Consider the following 15,572-nt stretch of genomic DNA (forward strand, 5'->3'; position numbering starts at 1 on the left):
TGGGAACCAGATGTGTTAATTAGAGCTGGGACCCATGGGCCCAGCATGCCAAGAAATGCCCCGTTTCATCTTGTGCCATTGGCTCTTAGCCCTGTATTGAAGCCATGCTCAATCTCTATGTCTGGCTGAAACATTTCAAAAATCATGTTTTGGAGCCCTCTCGTAGCYGTCAATATCTCATCCACCCCTTTGGCTGTTAGTCCTTTCTTATGCCTGCTCTTGTGAGGCCCCATTATATTTTCTCCTTGCTTTGGTTAAGCATCTCTGTGGGGATAAATCAGCCCTGGATGTTGTTGATCTCTGCCACTAGGCTGCTAATTCCCAGCCTGCTGAACTGGTGATGGGGCTTAGAAATGTCCTMATTTTTGTTAGCACTGCCTGTGATTAAGAAGAGTCTTGTCTCCAGTCTTATTTAACTTGGATTTGCCCCTTTTCTTATTAGATTGTWGCCTGTGTTTCTAGGTGTACGGTAATACTGCTGGAAGCCTCCAGTTTGCAGCAAACCCAGAACATCTGGGTGATATCTTGTACTTCTGACATTGAAGAAGTTGTCACTGCCTGTGGACAGTCTTTTGTATTAACAATGGTCATCTTCACACCTTTATTGTGGGAATTTCTTTTCCAGAAATTCCAAAGTTGTTCATCAAGACAGCTGTGAACCCCACTCCTAGCTGAAGGAGCAGAGATGCTTCAGAGCACTTGTAGTAATGACARATCCTTTCTTTCTGGGTTTTCTTACCTAAGGGAAGCCAAACTTTCAGATGTCATTGAGAAGYGCTCCTCTTTCTGCCCCTCATCTTCACTTTTCCCTAGAAATGAACCCTGTTGTCAGGAATTGCAAGGAATGCTTAAAATCTGTGTTCTTGCATGAGAAGGTAGGTCCTGTGGCTTACTGGAGGCTTGCAGGAACTCCCAAGTGTGCGGCACCTTGAGCTCATAGCTCTGGCAGTGTTTCTGAGCTCTTACATTCCCAGTATGTCAGTTCTGAAATATCCCTAAGGTCATCCTGAAGCCATCTGGGATGGGCCTGCACAAGAGAAGGATGCATCTGCTGTGGTGGTCATGGTCACTGCTCCTCAGCTGAGACCACATGTGAAGGCCACCACTGCAGTGGCTGTGGGGCTGCCCTGTCACATCCACCTGCATGTCTGAGCACCTCTGATTGTTGCCTCTGCTCCTTTGCATGCAGGAAATAAGGCACATAGGAAGTGCACACAATCGGAGTGCAGTGCCCTTCACTGCTGCCACAGCTTCTGCCCCCAGGGTGATCACTGCTCAGTACAACAGCCCAGCAGGCCTCTACTCCTCAGAGAACATCCAGACCTTCAACAGTGCAGTGGAGACAAAAACATCACCTGGAACCCTGGAGCCTACCAAGCCGTAAGTACCTCCCCTCCCTCCCTGGGCCTCCAGGGAAAGGCTTCAGGAGACACGACTTCACTGTGAGGTTACCTGTTTGTTAAACCCAGAAAAGCTCTCTTTCAGGACAAGGGAAGTAGAAGAGGCACAAGCATGGATGTTGTTCCCAGGGACAGAGCTCGGAGGAGCGGGGAACGTTTCCTGAGGTGCAGACGTGAAATTAATGCTGTTGTGTTTCTTTGTTTAGCAGAGACCGACGCAGTTTCCGCGTGCGTTCAGCATGACATACCAGCCCGCTGGTCTGAACAGGTGCCTGATAGCTTGTTACAAACACATCCTAAAGTTGTGTGCTGGCTTCACTGCAATGCTGGGTAGGAAAGGTACCAGCTAGTGCAGGGAGCACAGCTATGCCTGTTCCCAACTGGCCTGGGATTCTCAGACAGGCTCTGCCTCAGTTTGGGTATTTCTGTGTTTTATTATCAAATTTTGCTTTTCATAGGAGTTTCAAAATGTAGCTGAAACATTCATTCCTGTGTGAGGGGTTTTATGTATGAGATTGGAAAGGGTCCCAACCTTAAAAGGGCTTRTTAATTTTTGTGTTTTCATTGGAGGTAATAAACCTCCAATGAAAAACCTATCTGAAAGCTTTCTGTCTGTGATGGTCAGGTTGCTTAACTGCCCTAGTCTCTGCCTAGYGATACCAAACTGCCTGGAAGGCTTTGGCTATTTTTACAGTAAAAGCTGGAAGATGAGTGCTTCTGGTAATACTTSACTAAATTTCTGATTTGTGAATGGGGAGACAAAAGTAACTTAGGCCTCTGGTGTTGCAGGGTGCAAAGACCTGAGATTGTGGTTTAACACRGGCCTGAAAACGTGCACGAGTGAAACCAGCTCCTTGCACTGGCAGCCCTGTCTGCAGCATGATCTCCCTTAGGTAGTTACAGTGCTGCAGCTGCCAGACGAGGTGACAGATTGTTCCTCATTTGCTTCTGGTAGGCTCAGCAGCCTCATTCAGGGGCTGGGCAAAAGTAGAGCAAGGACAAGGAAAATCTGACTTTGCACTAACCTGATGGGACCATCTGTCAGTGAGATACCATGTCTGGTCCAGTCTGGAGTCCTCTCCATGTGAGAGCGTTCCCTGGAAGCCAGGTAGATTTGGCTGGAAAATTGTAGATGATCCCTTTCTGTTGCAGGGATCAGCAAAGAGGTGGGTTCTTGCTGGTGTGTGGCTCCCTGTGTTCCTTCTAGCAGGAAGGTCTGTTGCCAGGCCAGCTCCATCTTTTCATCTCTTTCATCTTCTCCTTGCCAAGACACAGCAAGTTGCAATGGAATGCTGGGGAAACTGTGGATGAGGCCTTTGATGCTAATATGCTTTTGTTTASAGTCATCAAAAGAAAATGAATTATTGCTGGTTTTCAGGGGAAGCCAGGGACCTCAGCCTGCCATTACAAACCCACTGTAGTGTCACCAGTGCACAAGCACAGGATGTGTAGGTTTTCCCTTCACACACCCTTCCAGTTGCCATTAAATTCCTGCCCATCTGTTTTGCCGACTTCTTTGGTACGATTCTGACCTTACTCTGGGTTTACCTGACATTTATCTGCATCCCCACCCTGCAGATACACAGCCCATCTGAACCCAGGAGCTTGATCCTGCCACTGCCCATAGTGATGTGACTGGAGACCTAGTCCATGCTTCACCCTTAGAGAGTGTGTGGTGTTAATGCAGGGCTGTAGTATATACAGAAAYAAAAGCAAGTATCTCCCCTGGATTTGACATCACAAAGCAGGTGGAAAGGGAGAAGCCCCACTGCTGAGCACATCTGGTTTGGGATGGGAGGTGAGAWTTCCTCTCAGCAGGATGCCCAGGCTAGCTCTGAGTAGGTGTGGAGGTGGCATTCCTTGTCTGGACAGTGAGACTACAAGTGTGTGCACTGGGAGTTAGTGTGGAGTGAAACCCCTGCTGGCACTTCTTCATTGCTTTTACAAGCCATGCATTTGCTTATCAGTAGAGTGCTTTTTAGTTTTTGTGTGGACACACCTGGAGTGCAAGACCAAAGCCACAGTATTAGCCAGAAGCCTTTAATGTAAAGTTGTGTATTCAGTGGTGTGTCCCTCAGACAGTATTCTGCTGCTGCTTGATGGCTTGGAGTATTTGGCTTTGTCCTTCATTAATTTTTTTTTCTTTCCTTCCTTCCTCCTCTGCGTTTTCACCTCAATTCCGCAATGTAAACCCCAAACAAACCCCAAACACCCCCACCTGACCCTGCCCGTGTGTCTGCGTGGGCCGGCAGCCACCCATCGCCGGGGGGCGCGATGCAGGCTCCCATCGCCTCGGTGTATGACCCTCTGCAGAGCTCCGAGGCGCGGCGCAGGCACAGCACCTCCTCCAGCCCCAGCCMGGTCCGAGTGGGGCCCGAGCAGCTCAAGCACGCGGCCCAGGTCTGCCCCAACAGCCCTGTGGAAGTGGATGTGCCGGGACTCAAAGTGCTGCATGTGCAGTTCAATTCTCCCCTGCAGCTCTATTCTCAGAGCAACATCATGGACACCCTGCAGGGGCAGATCTCTTCTGTTAGCCCTGATTTCCCCAGGTAACCTGCCCATGGCCTTGCAGCCAGCTCAGCATGTCTGCTCATCTGCATTTCGGTGTTTACGAGTCCCTCGTTCCTGTTTGTGGCTCATGGTATTGTCCGGTCACAAGAAAACRGCGTTTACATTTCACCCTTCCATTGTTAATGCATGACTCTCACAGGAGCTTTCTCTGCCTTATGTCCAACACCATGGGAAGCACCAAAACATGGTTTTAGCTTGTCAGTATGTCCATTGCCYCCTGCACGCCCACACAGCAGGACCTGACAGCAGCTGGTGGCTTTTCTGGAGGAGCCACTTGCAGCAGATGGGTTTGCTGAGGGTTCGAGAGCACTTCACCCTGGAAGCTGGTGTTTCTCCTGCACTTGAAATGACTTTTGTTGTTTGTGACTGGCAGGTGCTGGTAGTCTTTGTTCTTTTGTTTCACTGGCCGTGGGTGTGTGCTGATGAGCATGTTTCATTTCAGGCTGAAGCAGGTACCCGTGGTCTCAATCTTTGGCTGACAAGACTCATGAGTTTGGAGCAGCCTGGCAGGCCAGTCTGTGTTCCCACTCCTGCCCTCTTTTCTGCAGAGGTTGCTGCAGCACAGGCTCCCTCTGCCTGAAGGAAGGGACGATGCTCAACATGCTCGGAGGTCTGCAGGACCTGTGGTGAACCTGAGCATCATGAGGCCTGGGTGCTTTTTGATATCTGCTTTGTGGCACCTGGGAACCCCTGGCTTGTGCCTTTAAGTGACAGCCTTTGGGTTTTACAGGAAGGGCTTCATTGTCAGGATGGGTGAAGCAGAAAGCACATCTATCTCTTTCACAGGAGGGGTCCAGTCAAGGATGAACTGTGAACCTTCTGCTATGTGACCAAGCAGCTTGCAGCTGTGGGACATAGGATCCAGGGCAGTGGTAATCCCAGGGCCACTATRGGACAGAACAAAAGGACACAGCAAGAGCTCATGGCTCCTGGACTGCTCACAGTTCCATCTGCTAACTGTGCTTCAAAGCAGAAAGGCTGGTGTCCTCAGCCATGGACCCACACAGCCAAGCTYTGCCATGTGCCAGCAGACGAGATGTGGGAGGCTGAGGATTTACTCCTGCCTTGTTACTCAGTGTAGTTATTTGCTCAAAGTCACTGTTCTGTCTTGGAGTCAGTACCACGCATGCCAGAAGGGGTCACACTGCTGGCTCTCTTTGCTGGCCTGGAGAGCTGAGAGTGCTCACAAATGAGCCCCAGACATCAGCAATTGTTTCATGGCAAAGGGAGTTCTCCAAGCACTAGGCCCTCTGGTAGCTGAGAGATCCAGTAATGGTTGTGTTAGTCTAAAACCCGATAATGGTTGTTGGGGTGTTCTCTGTAAAGTTTCTGCTTGAGGCAACTCGTATATGGAGAAGAATACCAATTGCTGGTGATTGCTGCAGGTCAGGTACCTGTGAAACAGGAGCTGCCAAAAATCAGCCAGCATACAGACTCAGTATCTTGCACGTACAATTTCTGTGCCTGTGGCCTTGCCCTTTCAAAAGATACATGTGTTTTTTGGTGATTTTTTTTTTTTTTTAATTTAAGCAGCATAGCCTTCTGCCCAGATAGTTTGAGGTATTTTACTCTGCTGGTACAAATTTGAGTTTGATATTTTTACAGCCTTTTGGAAGTCTTGCATATGCAAGTGTACATATGGGGTGCATACCTGGGAGAGCTGGTCTGTATGTTTCACACTACCACAATGCATGGTTGTAATGTGATGGCTTTGTTTGACTGTAGTGCTTTTTAAGATGATTTAGTCCTTGCTTTTTGGATGCATGTTATTGAAACCTTCTTAGGATGCAAACTGCAATGAAAGGCTTCTTGCATAATGTTTTAATGGGTGGGTAGAGTGGTGGGAGAGTATGGGTTTACATGAGACGAATGTAATGTGGAGCATGGGACATTTTCTGTCTAATAGAAGGCACATAATTATTTTATTTTGGGTAAGAGGTTTCAGTAACTGAGATTCAGTCTTCAAAGGTTCAATTACTTGCATGTCTACTATGTTTCCTGCTCCACTGAAAATTACTAAAGATGGAAACATTTTATGAAATTCTTTCTATGGAAATAGCATGTTATAACTCATGTGATGATTTTACCTCTGATGCTTGAAGAGTTTATTATGTAGAGTAACTCCCAGATGACTCAATTACCCATTGGCATGGAAAGTATTCTGTTTCCTCAAGAAAAAGACTTCCCTCTGCAATTTAGTCTGAACTTCAGGATGTTTATGTGCTTTTCTTGCAATCACAGAGTGCAGGAATGGTGAAACCAAGTAGACCATTTACATTTATAGGTCGGCATTACAGAATTGAGCCATCAGAGGAGACTTGTCGGATACTTCATTTTATCATACATGTTTTACTGCAGCTACAGAACACAAGGGCAGGCAGGAATGTCCTGTGTGCTTTAATCCATCCCTTAGTGCAGCATTTGGCAATTKAAACCATTGATTTAAAGAATTCCTAGTGTATATTTGTCCAGGCTATTTATGATTCCTTTAGTTTGGAAGTTGATCACCTGTCATGGAGACTCCATGACAGTCTCCTCTAATATTTCAGTGTCTGTCTATTGGGAGGCTTTTCCCAAGGGATATTCTAAGTTTAAGCCTATCCTCTATGTATTGGATGTGGAGGACATCCTAGGTACTGCCTGCAGACTCTTTTTTTATCCCCAGAGACCCTTCCAGTAGCACAATGACCACCCTTTCTGCCACCCTCCCCTCTGAAAAGCTGCCCCTGCAGCACCTTGGGCTCTAAGTCCTCATCATGAGATGAGGGGTGCTTGTAGCATCTTGGGGCAGGCTTAACTTTAGCGGGCAGAAATCTCTGCCCTTGATCTGCTCATTAACTGTAGTTAAATACTGTAAATGGGCTGTGACTTAGAAACCTCCACGTGTAAAATGGAAATAGTCACACTCACTTCAAAACTAGACTAAATTATTGCCAATCAGAGAATCTTCTAGTTAGATTCTACAGCTGCTACTTTGTGAGGATGACATTTACCAATGGCCAGGGGCAAGCATCGAGAAGCTGCCGACAGCGGTGTGTGCAGACAGCCCAGCGTGCCTGTCCCACCAAGAGTGCATCCAGCACCTCTGTGTTCATGGCTCCTGTCATGTGTGTGCTTTGCACGCTCATTCTTCAGYCATATGATGCATTGGGAAAGTTTTGCTGGAGAGATTTGCTTTAGTTTTCATCTTTTTAACRGGAGTATTCTTTGTTCCTTCCTCAGCTTAGATCAGCATAACCAGACCCCAGGCAACATTGCCATAGACAAACAATCTGAGGTTTACAAGATGCTGCAGGAGAATCAAGAGTCAAATGAGCCACCCAGACAATCTGCTTCATTCCTCGTATTGCAAGAGATCTTGGAGTCAGAAGAGAAAGGTGAGTACTTATTGCACACCTGATGAGTGTGCTATTCCCCTCTGCCATTCTTCAGGCTAAGTAACATTTAAAACTTTATTTTCCTTTTAGCTGTTGTTTGTTCAAGTAGCATGTGTAGGTGGTTTTTACAGAAACCTACAGATGCTGACACTAATTTGACTCCTTAATATTCTCTCTCTGATTAGTTTCAGTGTCTATGGGCTCACATCATTCCTTAATCATTGAGAAAGTGCTCCAGAAATAAACCCTTGCAACTTTTAGTTATCAAGAAGGGATTTTAAAAGTCACAAAAATGCCTATAGTTTTTGAAGTTTTGCCCCCTTTAAGATAATAATCACTGATTAAAGACCATCTTAGATTCAAGACTTTGGATGGTATCGCAAGACAGTGCTCTTCCGTGAGTTCTAGTGCTTCTGAACTCCATCCCCCTACACAAGAAAATGTTCACTTCTGCAGCTGAACGTAAAAATATGGACACTGGGTTATAATAAGCAGTTAAGAGCTTTAACCTCTGAAAATTCGTTCTTCCTGGCATTCTTGTTCTGACATCTAGATATGTGCAATTTAGAGCTACAGAGTTTAAGATTAAAAAGCCAGTTAACTTACTTGGGGGCTAAACCATGCTCTCTTCTCCCCTTAAATAAAATAAAACAAACGAATGGGAAAAGAATTCCAAGAATGACCCTTTTTTTTGTCCTTAGGCCAGTTGAGACTGTCTTTTGTGTTATTAGCTTGGCAGTGGTAGGTTCAGTTTAATCCAAAAAAAGCCTGGTGCTGAGATATTCACCACAAAAGAGAAACAGATCAGCCAAGTGCTGGTAGGTCTCAGGGATTTGTAGGGAATCAGCAAAATAAAGAAAATGAGGAACCAATAGGAAGAAAGAAACCAGGATAATGAAATCTTTAATATGCTGTTAAAATACCTACCTGAAAGCATCTTYTAAATATTGAGTGTTTGCAGCTTGCCCTCAGGGTTCAGCTCCTGCCGTGGAAGGAGTAGCAAGGACCTCTCATGAAGCCAAGGTCCTCCCTGTGCTTAGTAGTGGTGGAGAAGATAAGAAGCAAAAGCCTCTCTGTTTGTTCTTTCTTTGAAGATTTGCAGCATTGTTGGGATTCTCTGGCACAAGGTTTACCTGCCTGATGGATCACATCACGGGCCGGGATAGGCTCTGGCATTATTGCACAGTGAGCTGATAATGCCCCATGGSCCAGCCTGCTGTGCTGCTGGCCAGCATCAAACACCCACTGCTGGAGTCAGATCGTTGCTGTGATAAATGGCACCTGGCCGTTGGCTTCTCCCAGCCTGGCTGCAGGCAATGGCTTGTGGATGGCAGCTGTGAGRACAGGGCCCTTGGGGCCTCTGCCTGGATGGGCTGGGCTGGGTTACACCAGGTGAGAGCCTGGGCCGGACATGGGCTGTGCGGGGTGTTTGCAAGCACCACGGATRATCTTTTAAGACCTGACCCTGTACTCTAAAGTGGAAAGTGTTCCCCATATCGTTTCCTTTGGGTCTGTAATTAAGCTGATTCCTTTAGAGACATTTACAAACAGGCTGTCAATGTTGCTGATAAGAGCAAAGTGCTGTTTGTGGTAGAGGGAGTGAACAGAAGTGATAGGGAAGTCTGAAAACGAAGGAAGCTGCTGCTTCTTTCCCAGTCAGGGTCACTTGCAGCAACTCTTGAAGGGCAGGTGCTTCTTGCTGTGTTTGGAGGGTTAGGGACCTCTGGACCAGCATCCCTACAGAGCTGGGGGCAAACCTCTGAGCTGAAGGCTGCCCCAAAGGCAAACCAGCACAGCATCACCTGCCCCACAGCTGAGGTAGGCAGTTTTCCTCTTTTTCCTTCAGCTCTTCTATTAGTGATGTTGCTCTGGGCTGCAGTGAGTCCCTGACATTGCTGGTCACCTGGGTGTGTGTCTTTGGAGRGTTTTTCTGCCCCTTGCACTGAGAATGCCCATTGTAAATGTGCTCTGGGTTTGACACTGGTCAGAAGGGTTTCATCAGTGTCCCCCACAGTCCAGGGTGTTTCTGGTGAAATATTTGGGGAGTCTCAGCAGCCTCCTTTCCTTACTATCTGGTGTGGAATCCCTTGGAAAAGTCACATGAATAAGATTAATTCCATCATTGGTGTCATTTAAGAGGCTCCTTTTTTCCCTGCAGATACTTAAAAGGCTTCMCTCGTATCCCACATCTAGGATCCACTGCAGGTTTAGGCATCCAGGTCAGCACAYGTCTCCTGCAAAGGCCCTGCAGGAATTCCCTGCCCCAGAGTGATTACGATAGGGRGATAYATGGAGCATGCTATGCAACAGCGGGGGAGTGSCAAATTATCCCCAGTGTCCCAGGGYTCTGTGAGAAGTTTGTTAGCCAAATCTTCCAGGAGTCTTGGGGGAACCAACTCCACTSTAAAGCAGACAGCAGACTGGACAAGGACTTTGACAGTCCTCCCTGGGTGCCAGGACACCCACCTTACCTTTCTGAGCCCAAATCTGGGAATAGCTTGACCCTGAGTGTGTGATCAGGACATTCAGGCAGACTCCAGTGCTGCCAAGGCTGGGGCTTTGCTTTGCTTTGTGCATCTGTGCATGTGAGGCACATCAGCTGAAGTCTGATGGGCTTTTCAGATGAGAAGATACTTTCATCTGACTGCCCACAGTCTCAGGCCCTCACATTTCCATGGCCGGCCAGGTTCAGCTGTGTCCCTCCTCTCCTTCCCACGCAACCCTAAATCCCTGCCCACTTCCCATGCATGAATCCCTGCCTCAGAGCTGGGGTTAAAGAATATCATCCTCCCAGCARAGCATCTGCTTGGGAGGAAGAGCCTCGAGCCACGCATCTCACATGCTCTGAAGCACTCTCCTTCCACCCCCAGGAGACCCTACCAAGCCATCTGGATTTAGGAGCGTCAAAGCCCCCACCACAAAGGTGGCCTCATCCATTGGGAATGCCCAGAAGCTGCCCATGTGTGACAAGTGTGGATCTGGCATTGTGTAAGTAAGCTTGTCCCTCGGGTTGCRGGTGAGCAGCCCGTGCCTGTCCCCAGGGCTGAGGTACTGCACCCAAGCCACTTCACTTACCCACATCCAGTGCATCCAGGAGGCTCAAGGCGTGTTTRTTCTCACCAGCTTTAATAACACCAACTTTGCAGTTCGCCACAGTGAGGCAGGAGTTGGGTTTCCATCTACAAATCCAGAAACCAGAGCAAGTCCCAGAGACAAATCTTGAAGCAGTTGCTGCAGTGCTTTGCTTCTTACCTGAAATCTGTATACAGCATTTGGAAAGAAAATGACCTTTCCATTCAGGGCCTGTGTATTTAACACATTTCCCATCTGGGTGCCCTCAGACAAGGTGTGGAGGTCAGAGGTGGTGGGGACTGCAGAGCTGCATTCTGCTCCCTACTCTACTGTAGGACCTCACACCTCTACTTTGTCTATGCAGACATTTTTTTTTTCCTTATGTGGTTAAAATCCAGCTCCAGCATAGCTGGGGTTTGGGTTTGATGCAGAGGTGCTGCACCCTAAGTGTGACAGCATGAGGGACCCAACCCATGTCTTGGAGTTGCTCAGTTTTTCAACCTCAGATTCTTCCCTGCAACCCCCTTAACAGGTGACTACACAGCAGTCATGTATTGGTAGCCCACCTGCATTGTCATGAAAGAGTTCTGATATCTCAGATGCTGCCCACCACAGGCTGTGAGATTGTTGCTGAGATGCACTGCACTGTGACTGCATGGTCCTGGCATGCCTAGAGCATCTGGACTAGCAGAGTCGTTACAGAGGCAATCCATACCCTGTAAAATATGAATCAGAGACAAAACRTGTAATTATTGTACCAGCTGGGTAGGTCTAGAGAGAAAGCACAAGGCCATGAATAGCAYTCAAAACAAATTAATTACAGAAAATATAGATGGCTGCTGGAACGAAGTAATACTGGAAAATTGTTGTGTTGGGGCTGATGGTAGTTATTTGCTATGTAGTTCTTACAGTTTTCCTAGTCATCTGTTGGTTTAAGCTGTGAAGTCTTACAGTAAGAGGAGGCCCACATTTGGCTGGATCTGTTCACTGCAGCTCCCAGCCAGCAGTGTCTGAGATAAAAACCAGGATCTGCTCTCTGTGCTTCATGCTATGTACCTGGCAGGTYGGTCCCTAGCAAAAGGGCAGGGCTGGCTGTGCAGCCTTCAGCCCTACAGTTCTGTATTTGTTTTGCCATTCACTTGGTTTGTGCCTGGATTTTGCTCCCCTAGATGGTTAAGCTACTGCCTCCCATTTGATCCTGGTCATTTGAATGCTGTCATGCTGTCTCCAGCCATCACAGTAATTCTTCCCACCACAGGTGACTGGACAGTCCCTGTGAAACACAGATAGGGAATGTTCAATGCTGGGAAACACTTCCTAGGGGAGAGTTGCCATCCCAGCACACGTGGGCTTCTAGAAGTACCGTTAACATCTGCTTGACGAGAGTTAGGGCCTGGAGTTTGTCAGGAGCAGAAGAAAATTGTTCACCTTCAGGACTGGTGTGGGTCTGGGCTGGGTGGGAGGTGGCTGGGGAGGAGGCAGACAGCGCTGGGCACTGAGGGGTGCTGGTTCCTTCCCCAGAGGGATGTTTGTGAAGATCCGGGACAAGCAGCGTCACCCCGAGTGCTACGTGTGCAGCGACTGTGGCACCAACCTCAAGCAGAAAGGACACTTCTTTGTGGAAGACCAAATCTACTGYGAGAAGCACGCACGGGAACGGGTGATTCCCCCGGAGGGCTACGAGGTGGTCACTGTCTTCCCAAAGTAAACCGTGCTGCTCACAAAGCCAGTGTGGATGGTTTATCCTCTGCTGATTTTCCTTGGAAAGCATTATCCCTACCCCCTGCAGAATCTTGTTTGCAATACAGAATGTTAGGCATGGCTTTGAATTTCCTTGTCATTATTAATCCTCCATCTGTTCACAGGAGATGTCACTAATTGTTCAACATTCTTTTCATCTTCTCTGTCACTGTTGTTTTTTTAATACACAATTTTTTTCCTCCTTTGTGCTGTTAATCACACAGGAAAATCACAGGCCAAAGTCAGATTACAACTTTTCTGAGTTCCAGTTATTTGCCATCTGTTTGCCTTCAATAAATGGGGTGAATCCACAAGGCAGAAGTGTCTGCTTTCTGCTGTTTCCCTCGTGTATTGGATTTGGGTTCCCTGGGCAGCAGAGGAATTGCCCAGTGCATGGCTGTTTATTCTGGAGAATMGGGGGAGGGTTTTACAAAATTGAATCAGACTGGTCTCGCTGTCAGCTGAGCTTGTGAGCAGCTGCCTGCTGGCACCCAGCAAGGGGCAGGTGRGCACAGCCAAGACTGGTGGCCTGTCCCCAGTGCAAAGCAGCCGAAAGCTGTCTCCTCTGTGTCCAGCACTGCTTCATGATGATGGCACTGGGCACAGTATTTCCTGCTACTGCATCACCCAGGTGCGTCTTTGTTCTCCAGTCACAAACTGAGCTCTGTGAGAGACATGATCGCTTGATGCCAATGCCACACGTCCCTTTCCTCCTTGAGCAGTAGAGTTCATGCCCTCCGCTCTCCTCAGGGCGCAGCAGGAGCTGCAGGCCATGACAGACTGGAGGAGAGAGCTGGTGTGGGATGCAGCAGATCTCTCTCACAGCTGAACAGGAATCACTATTTTTAAATCTGTTTGCACAGTTAAGATGACCCTGCTGGTGGCAGTGATTGGCAGAGCTGGGCTGCCCCTTCAGAGCTCAGGTGTACTGCAAGTGCACTCATTACTCTTGACTGCAGGAATAAGAAATGTAAGGTATTATGCTTGCTTTAATCAGTGTCACTTTGCTCAGCACAAATCCAAAACACAGCTCCATAACCAGCCACTGTGAAGAAAACTTATTCTACCCCAGTCAAAACCAGCAGTCGTTAATTTTTAAATCTTGCAGATCTTCACTAAAGGATGCATGGAGACTCACATACTGTGTGAATGTAACATGTGGAGACAGCACATGCTGCACTTTGTATTACTTAGGTTAATAAGTAACTGAGCAGAAAGTTTAAAAACTTTTGTCCAACAATTACCAACAAAATGGGGCTTTCATCAGGTAAAGGTCAAAACCAGCCTACTCATTAACAGATTCATCTGTTCCCTTAGAGGTAAGTATAAATATCTCTTGCTAAGATACTTTATATCAGGCCAACAGATTACTTACTCCCTATGGACAGTAATAATGATCATAAAGWGAATGAAAACTGTTTTCTGAAGTCTGATTATGTAGCGGGGTTTTTTTCCCATGTTATCTATGCCACCTTAACCAACACGACTACAACTGTGACAGCACCAGCTGCAATTCCATGACTACAGCTTTTAAATACCTAAATGACATTTACACAAACCAGAGTCAGAAGCTTAAAAGCTGCCTGATTCATCCAGTGCTGTGTCAAGTTTTGGGTCCCTCGCCACAAGGACACTGAGGGGCTGGGGCATGTCTAGAGGACAATGAAGGTAGTTAAGGGTTCTGTAAGGGGAAAGTGCAGAATGTGTGTGGGGGTGGGTGAATGCCACTTTCTGGGAAGGGAAGGGCCATAAATGAGGTCAATTATATTACTTGCATATGTAACCTATAGGAGTCAGCTGTCAGCAATAGCTTGCAACTTAAAATGATACAATCATTTACATTGGGAAATACTCATGAGACTTAGTCTAACCTTTAGCGTGGCACTGCTGAATCTGTAAATAATGTCCTCAAGTGTCACATCCACATCTTTTAAATACCTCCAGGGATGACAACTCCCTCACTTACCTGGACAGCCTGTCCAGTGCTTGACTTTTTGGGTGAAGAAATTTCCTAATATGCAATCCCATCCTTTCCTAGTGCAACTTGAGGCTATTTCCACTTGTCCTATTGTTTGTTACTTGGGAGAAGAGTCTAATACCTCATTACAACTTCCTTTTAGAGTGGTAAGGTCTCCCTTGTCCAGGCTAAACACACTCGGCTCCTCCTAACACTTCTGCTCCATTCTGCAGCAGTTTTGTAGCTCCCTCTGCCTGCTTTAAATGGGCAACTCAGCTGCACAGGCTGATGTGCAATCAATACAGAAGTAATGTCTGCAGCAGAAAGATTTAGGTTATTTTAGSCTCATTGCTTTTTGGTTCCTGGCTGTTTATTGTGTGGTTTGTGTGCGGGCGTTTTTCTGCAGTTGTATGGGGTTTATTTCTTGGTGGGGTTMGTTTGGTTTTTTTAAATGTATGACACTGGCTAATGTGCTAAATGAGTCTGAAAGTGTGAATTAGTGGACAAAAGATKAGCTTTGCTTATTTAAGAAGCCAAAATCCACACTTTTGAAACCAACCAGATATTTATTTAACCAAAATAATTTGCAGAAGTTAAAAACAGAAGCTACACAAATGGTTTAACGAAGACACACGTTCTCTCCCGTCCAAATAAAACGATAATTGACACCATATAAAAAAAAAAAAAAAAAGCCAACCAAAAAACGGTGTTTTAGGACTTCCACAGGAAGCTTTTTTTAAAACAAATTTGCCAGTTTTTACCACTGAGCACAAGAACTAGCTGCAAGTGTGAAAACATGCTCATTGTCTTAATTCTTTATGAAAGCCTACTAAAGCTACAATAAACAATCACCTGCATTATACTCTAGAACATGTTAAAACTCGCTGGAAGAACACAAGAGATTTGAACAAGGCCTTAAAGTCAGCATCAAGGATCAGTAAGCATAAGTGACATCTCTGTAAGAGCTGTAAGATTACATAGAGGCCACATTTGCRTATTAAAACACACATTCTGCATTGGACTCTGATGACTCTTCCAGGACTTTGAAGACACCCATTTTTTCCTTTTTCATTTTTTCAGAGTTCTTCATTTGATCTAAGATTAAAACAAATCAAAGGTYAACAATAACAGGTGTAGTAGAAACCAGATTTGAATAACAAGTTGACAAAACCAGTTTGCAGATTTGGAGAACAAGTTGATAAAACCATTTTGCTCCTCCATCAGCTKGCTACTAGAAGTCTGTTTGAAAATATTTTTCAGTTGTATGCTTTTAGAAAAAAARTCCATCATCTCTGGCTAAATGTGAAAGAAGATACACAATTTTAAAAGGTGCCTGAACTAGTCTAATTTTCCTGAGAAAAATACCCAGAAAACCTGTTTMGTGAAGTTACCAGAAGAAACACAAAGTTGCAGCTCTGAGACGTAATATTCTTTTCAAAAATTCAAAGATCTGCA

At 46.4% G+C, this 15,572-nt stretch overlaps 2 protein-coding genes across 2 annotated transcripts in view; one reads left to right on the forward strand and one right to left on the reverse strand.

Annotated features, from left to right (window-relative positions):
- PDLIM1 (PDZ and LIM domain 1) overlaps positions 1-12,492 on the forward strand; it is a 42,518-nt gene extending 30,026 nt beyond the window's left edge. Inside the window, exons 4-7 of the mRNA XM_057377033.1 lie at positions 1,190-1,380; positions 7,194-7,348; positions 10,219-10,336; positions 11,942-12,492. Coding sequence (XP_057233016.1) covers positions 1,190-1,380; positions 7,194-7,348; positions 10,219-10,336; positions 11,942-12,128 — 651 coding nt within the window. The 3' untranslated portion in view covers positions 12,129-12,492. The remainder of the gene's footprint in view (positions 1-1,189; positions 1,381-7,193; positions 7,349-10,218; positions 10,337-11,941) is intronic.
- A 2,177-nt stretch (positions 12,493-14,669) lies between these two features.
- Positions 14,670-15,572, reverse strand: part of HELLS (helicase, lymphoid specific) — a 21,863-nt gene continuing 20,960 nt past the window's right edge. The window contains exon 22 of the mRNA XM_057377049.1: positions 14,670-15,212. Coding sequence (XP_057233032.1) covers positions 15,115-15,212 — 98 coding nt within the window. The 3' untranslated portion in view covers positions 14,670-15,114. The remainder of the gene's footprint in view (positions 15,213-15,572) is intronic.

This window comes from Malurus melanocephalus, unplaced genomic scaffold (genome assembly GCF_030028575.1).
Source record: "Malurus melanocephalus ecotype Western Australia unplaced genomic scaffold, MMel_1.1 scaffold_299, whole genome shotgun sequence".
Lineage (NCBI taxonomy): Eukaryota > Metazoa > Chordata > Aves > Passeriformes > Maluridae > Malurus > Malurus melanocephalus.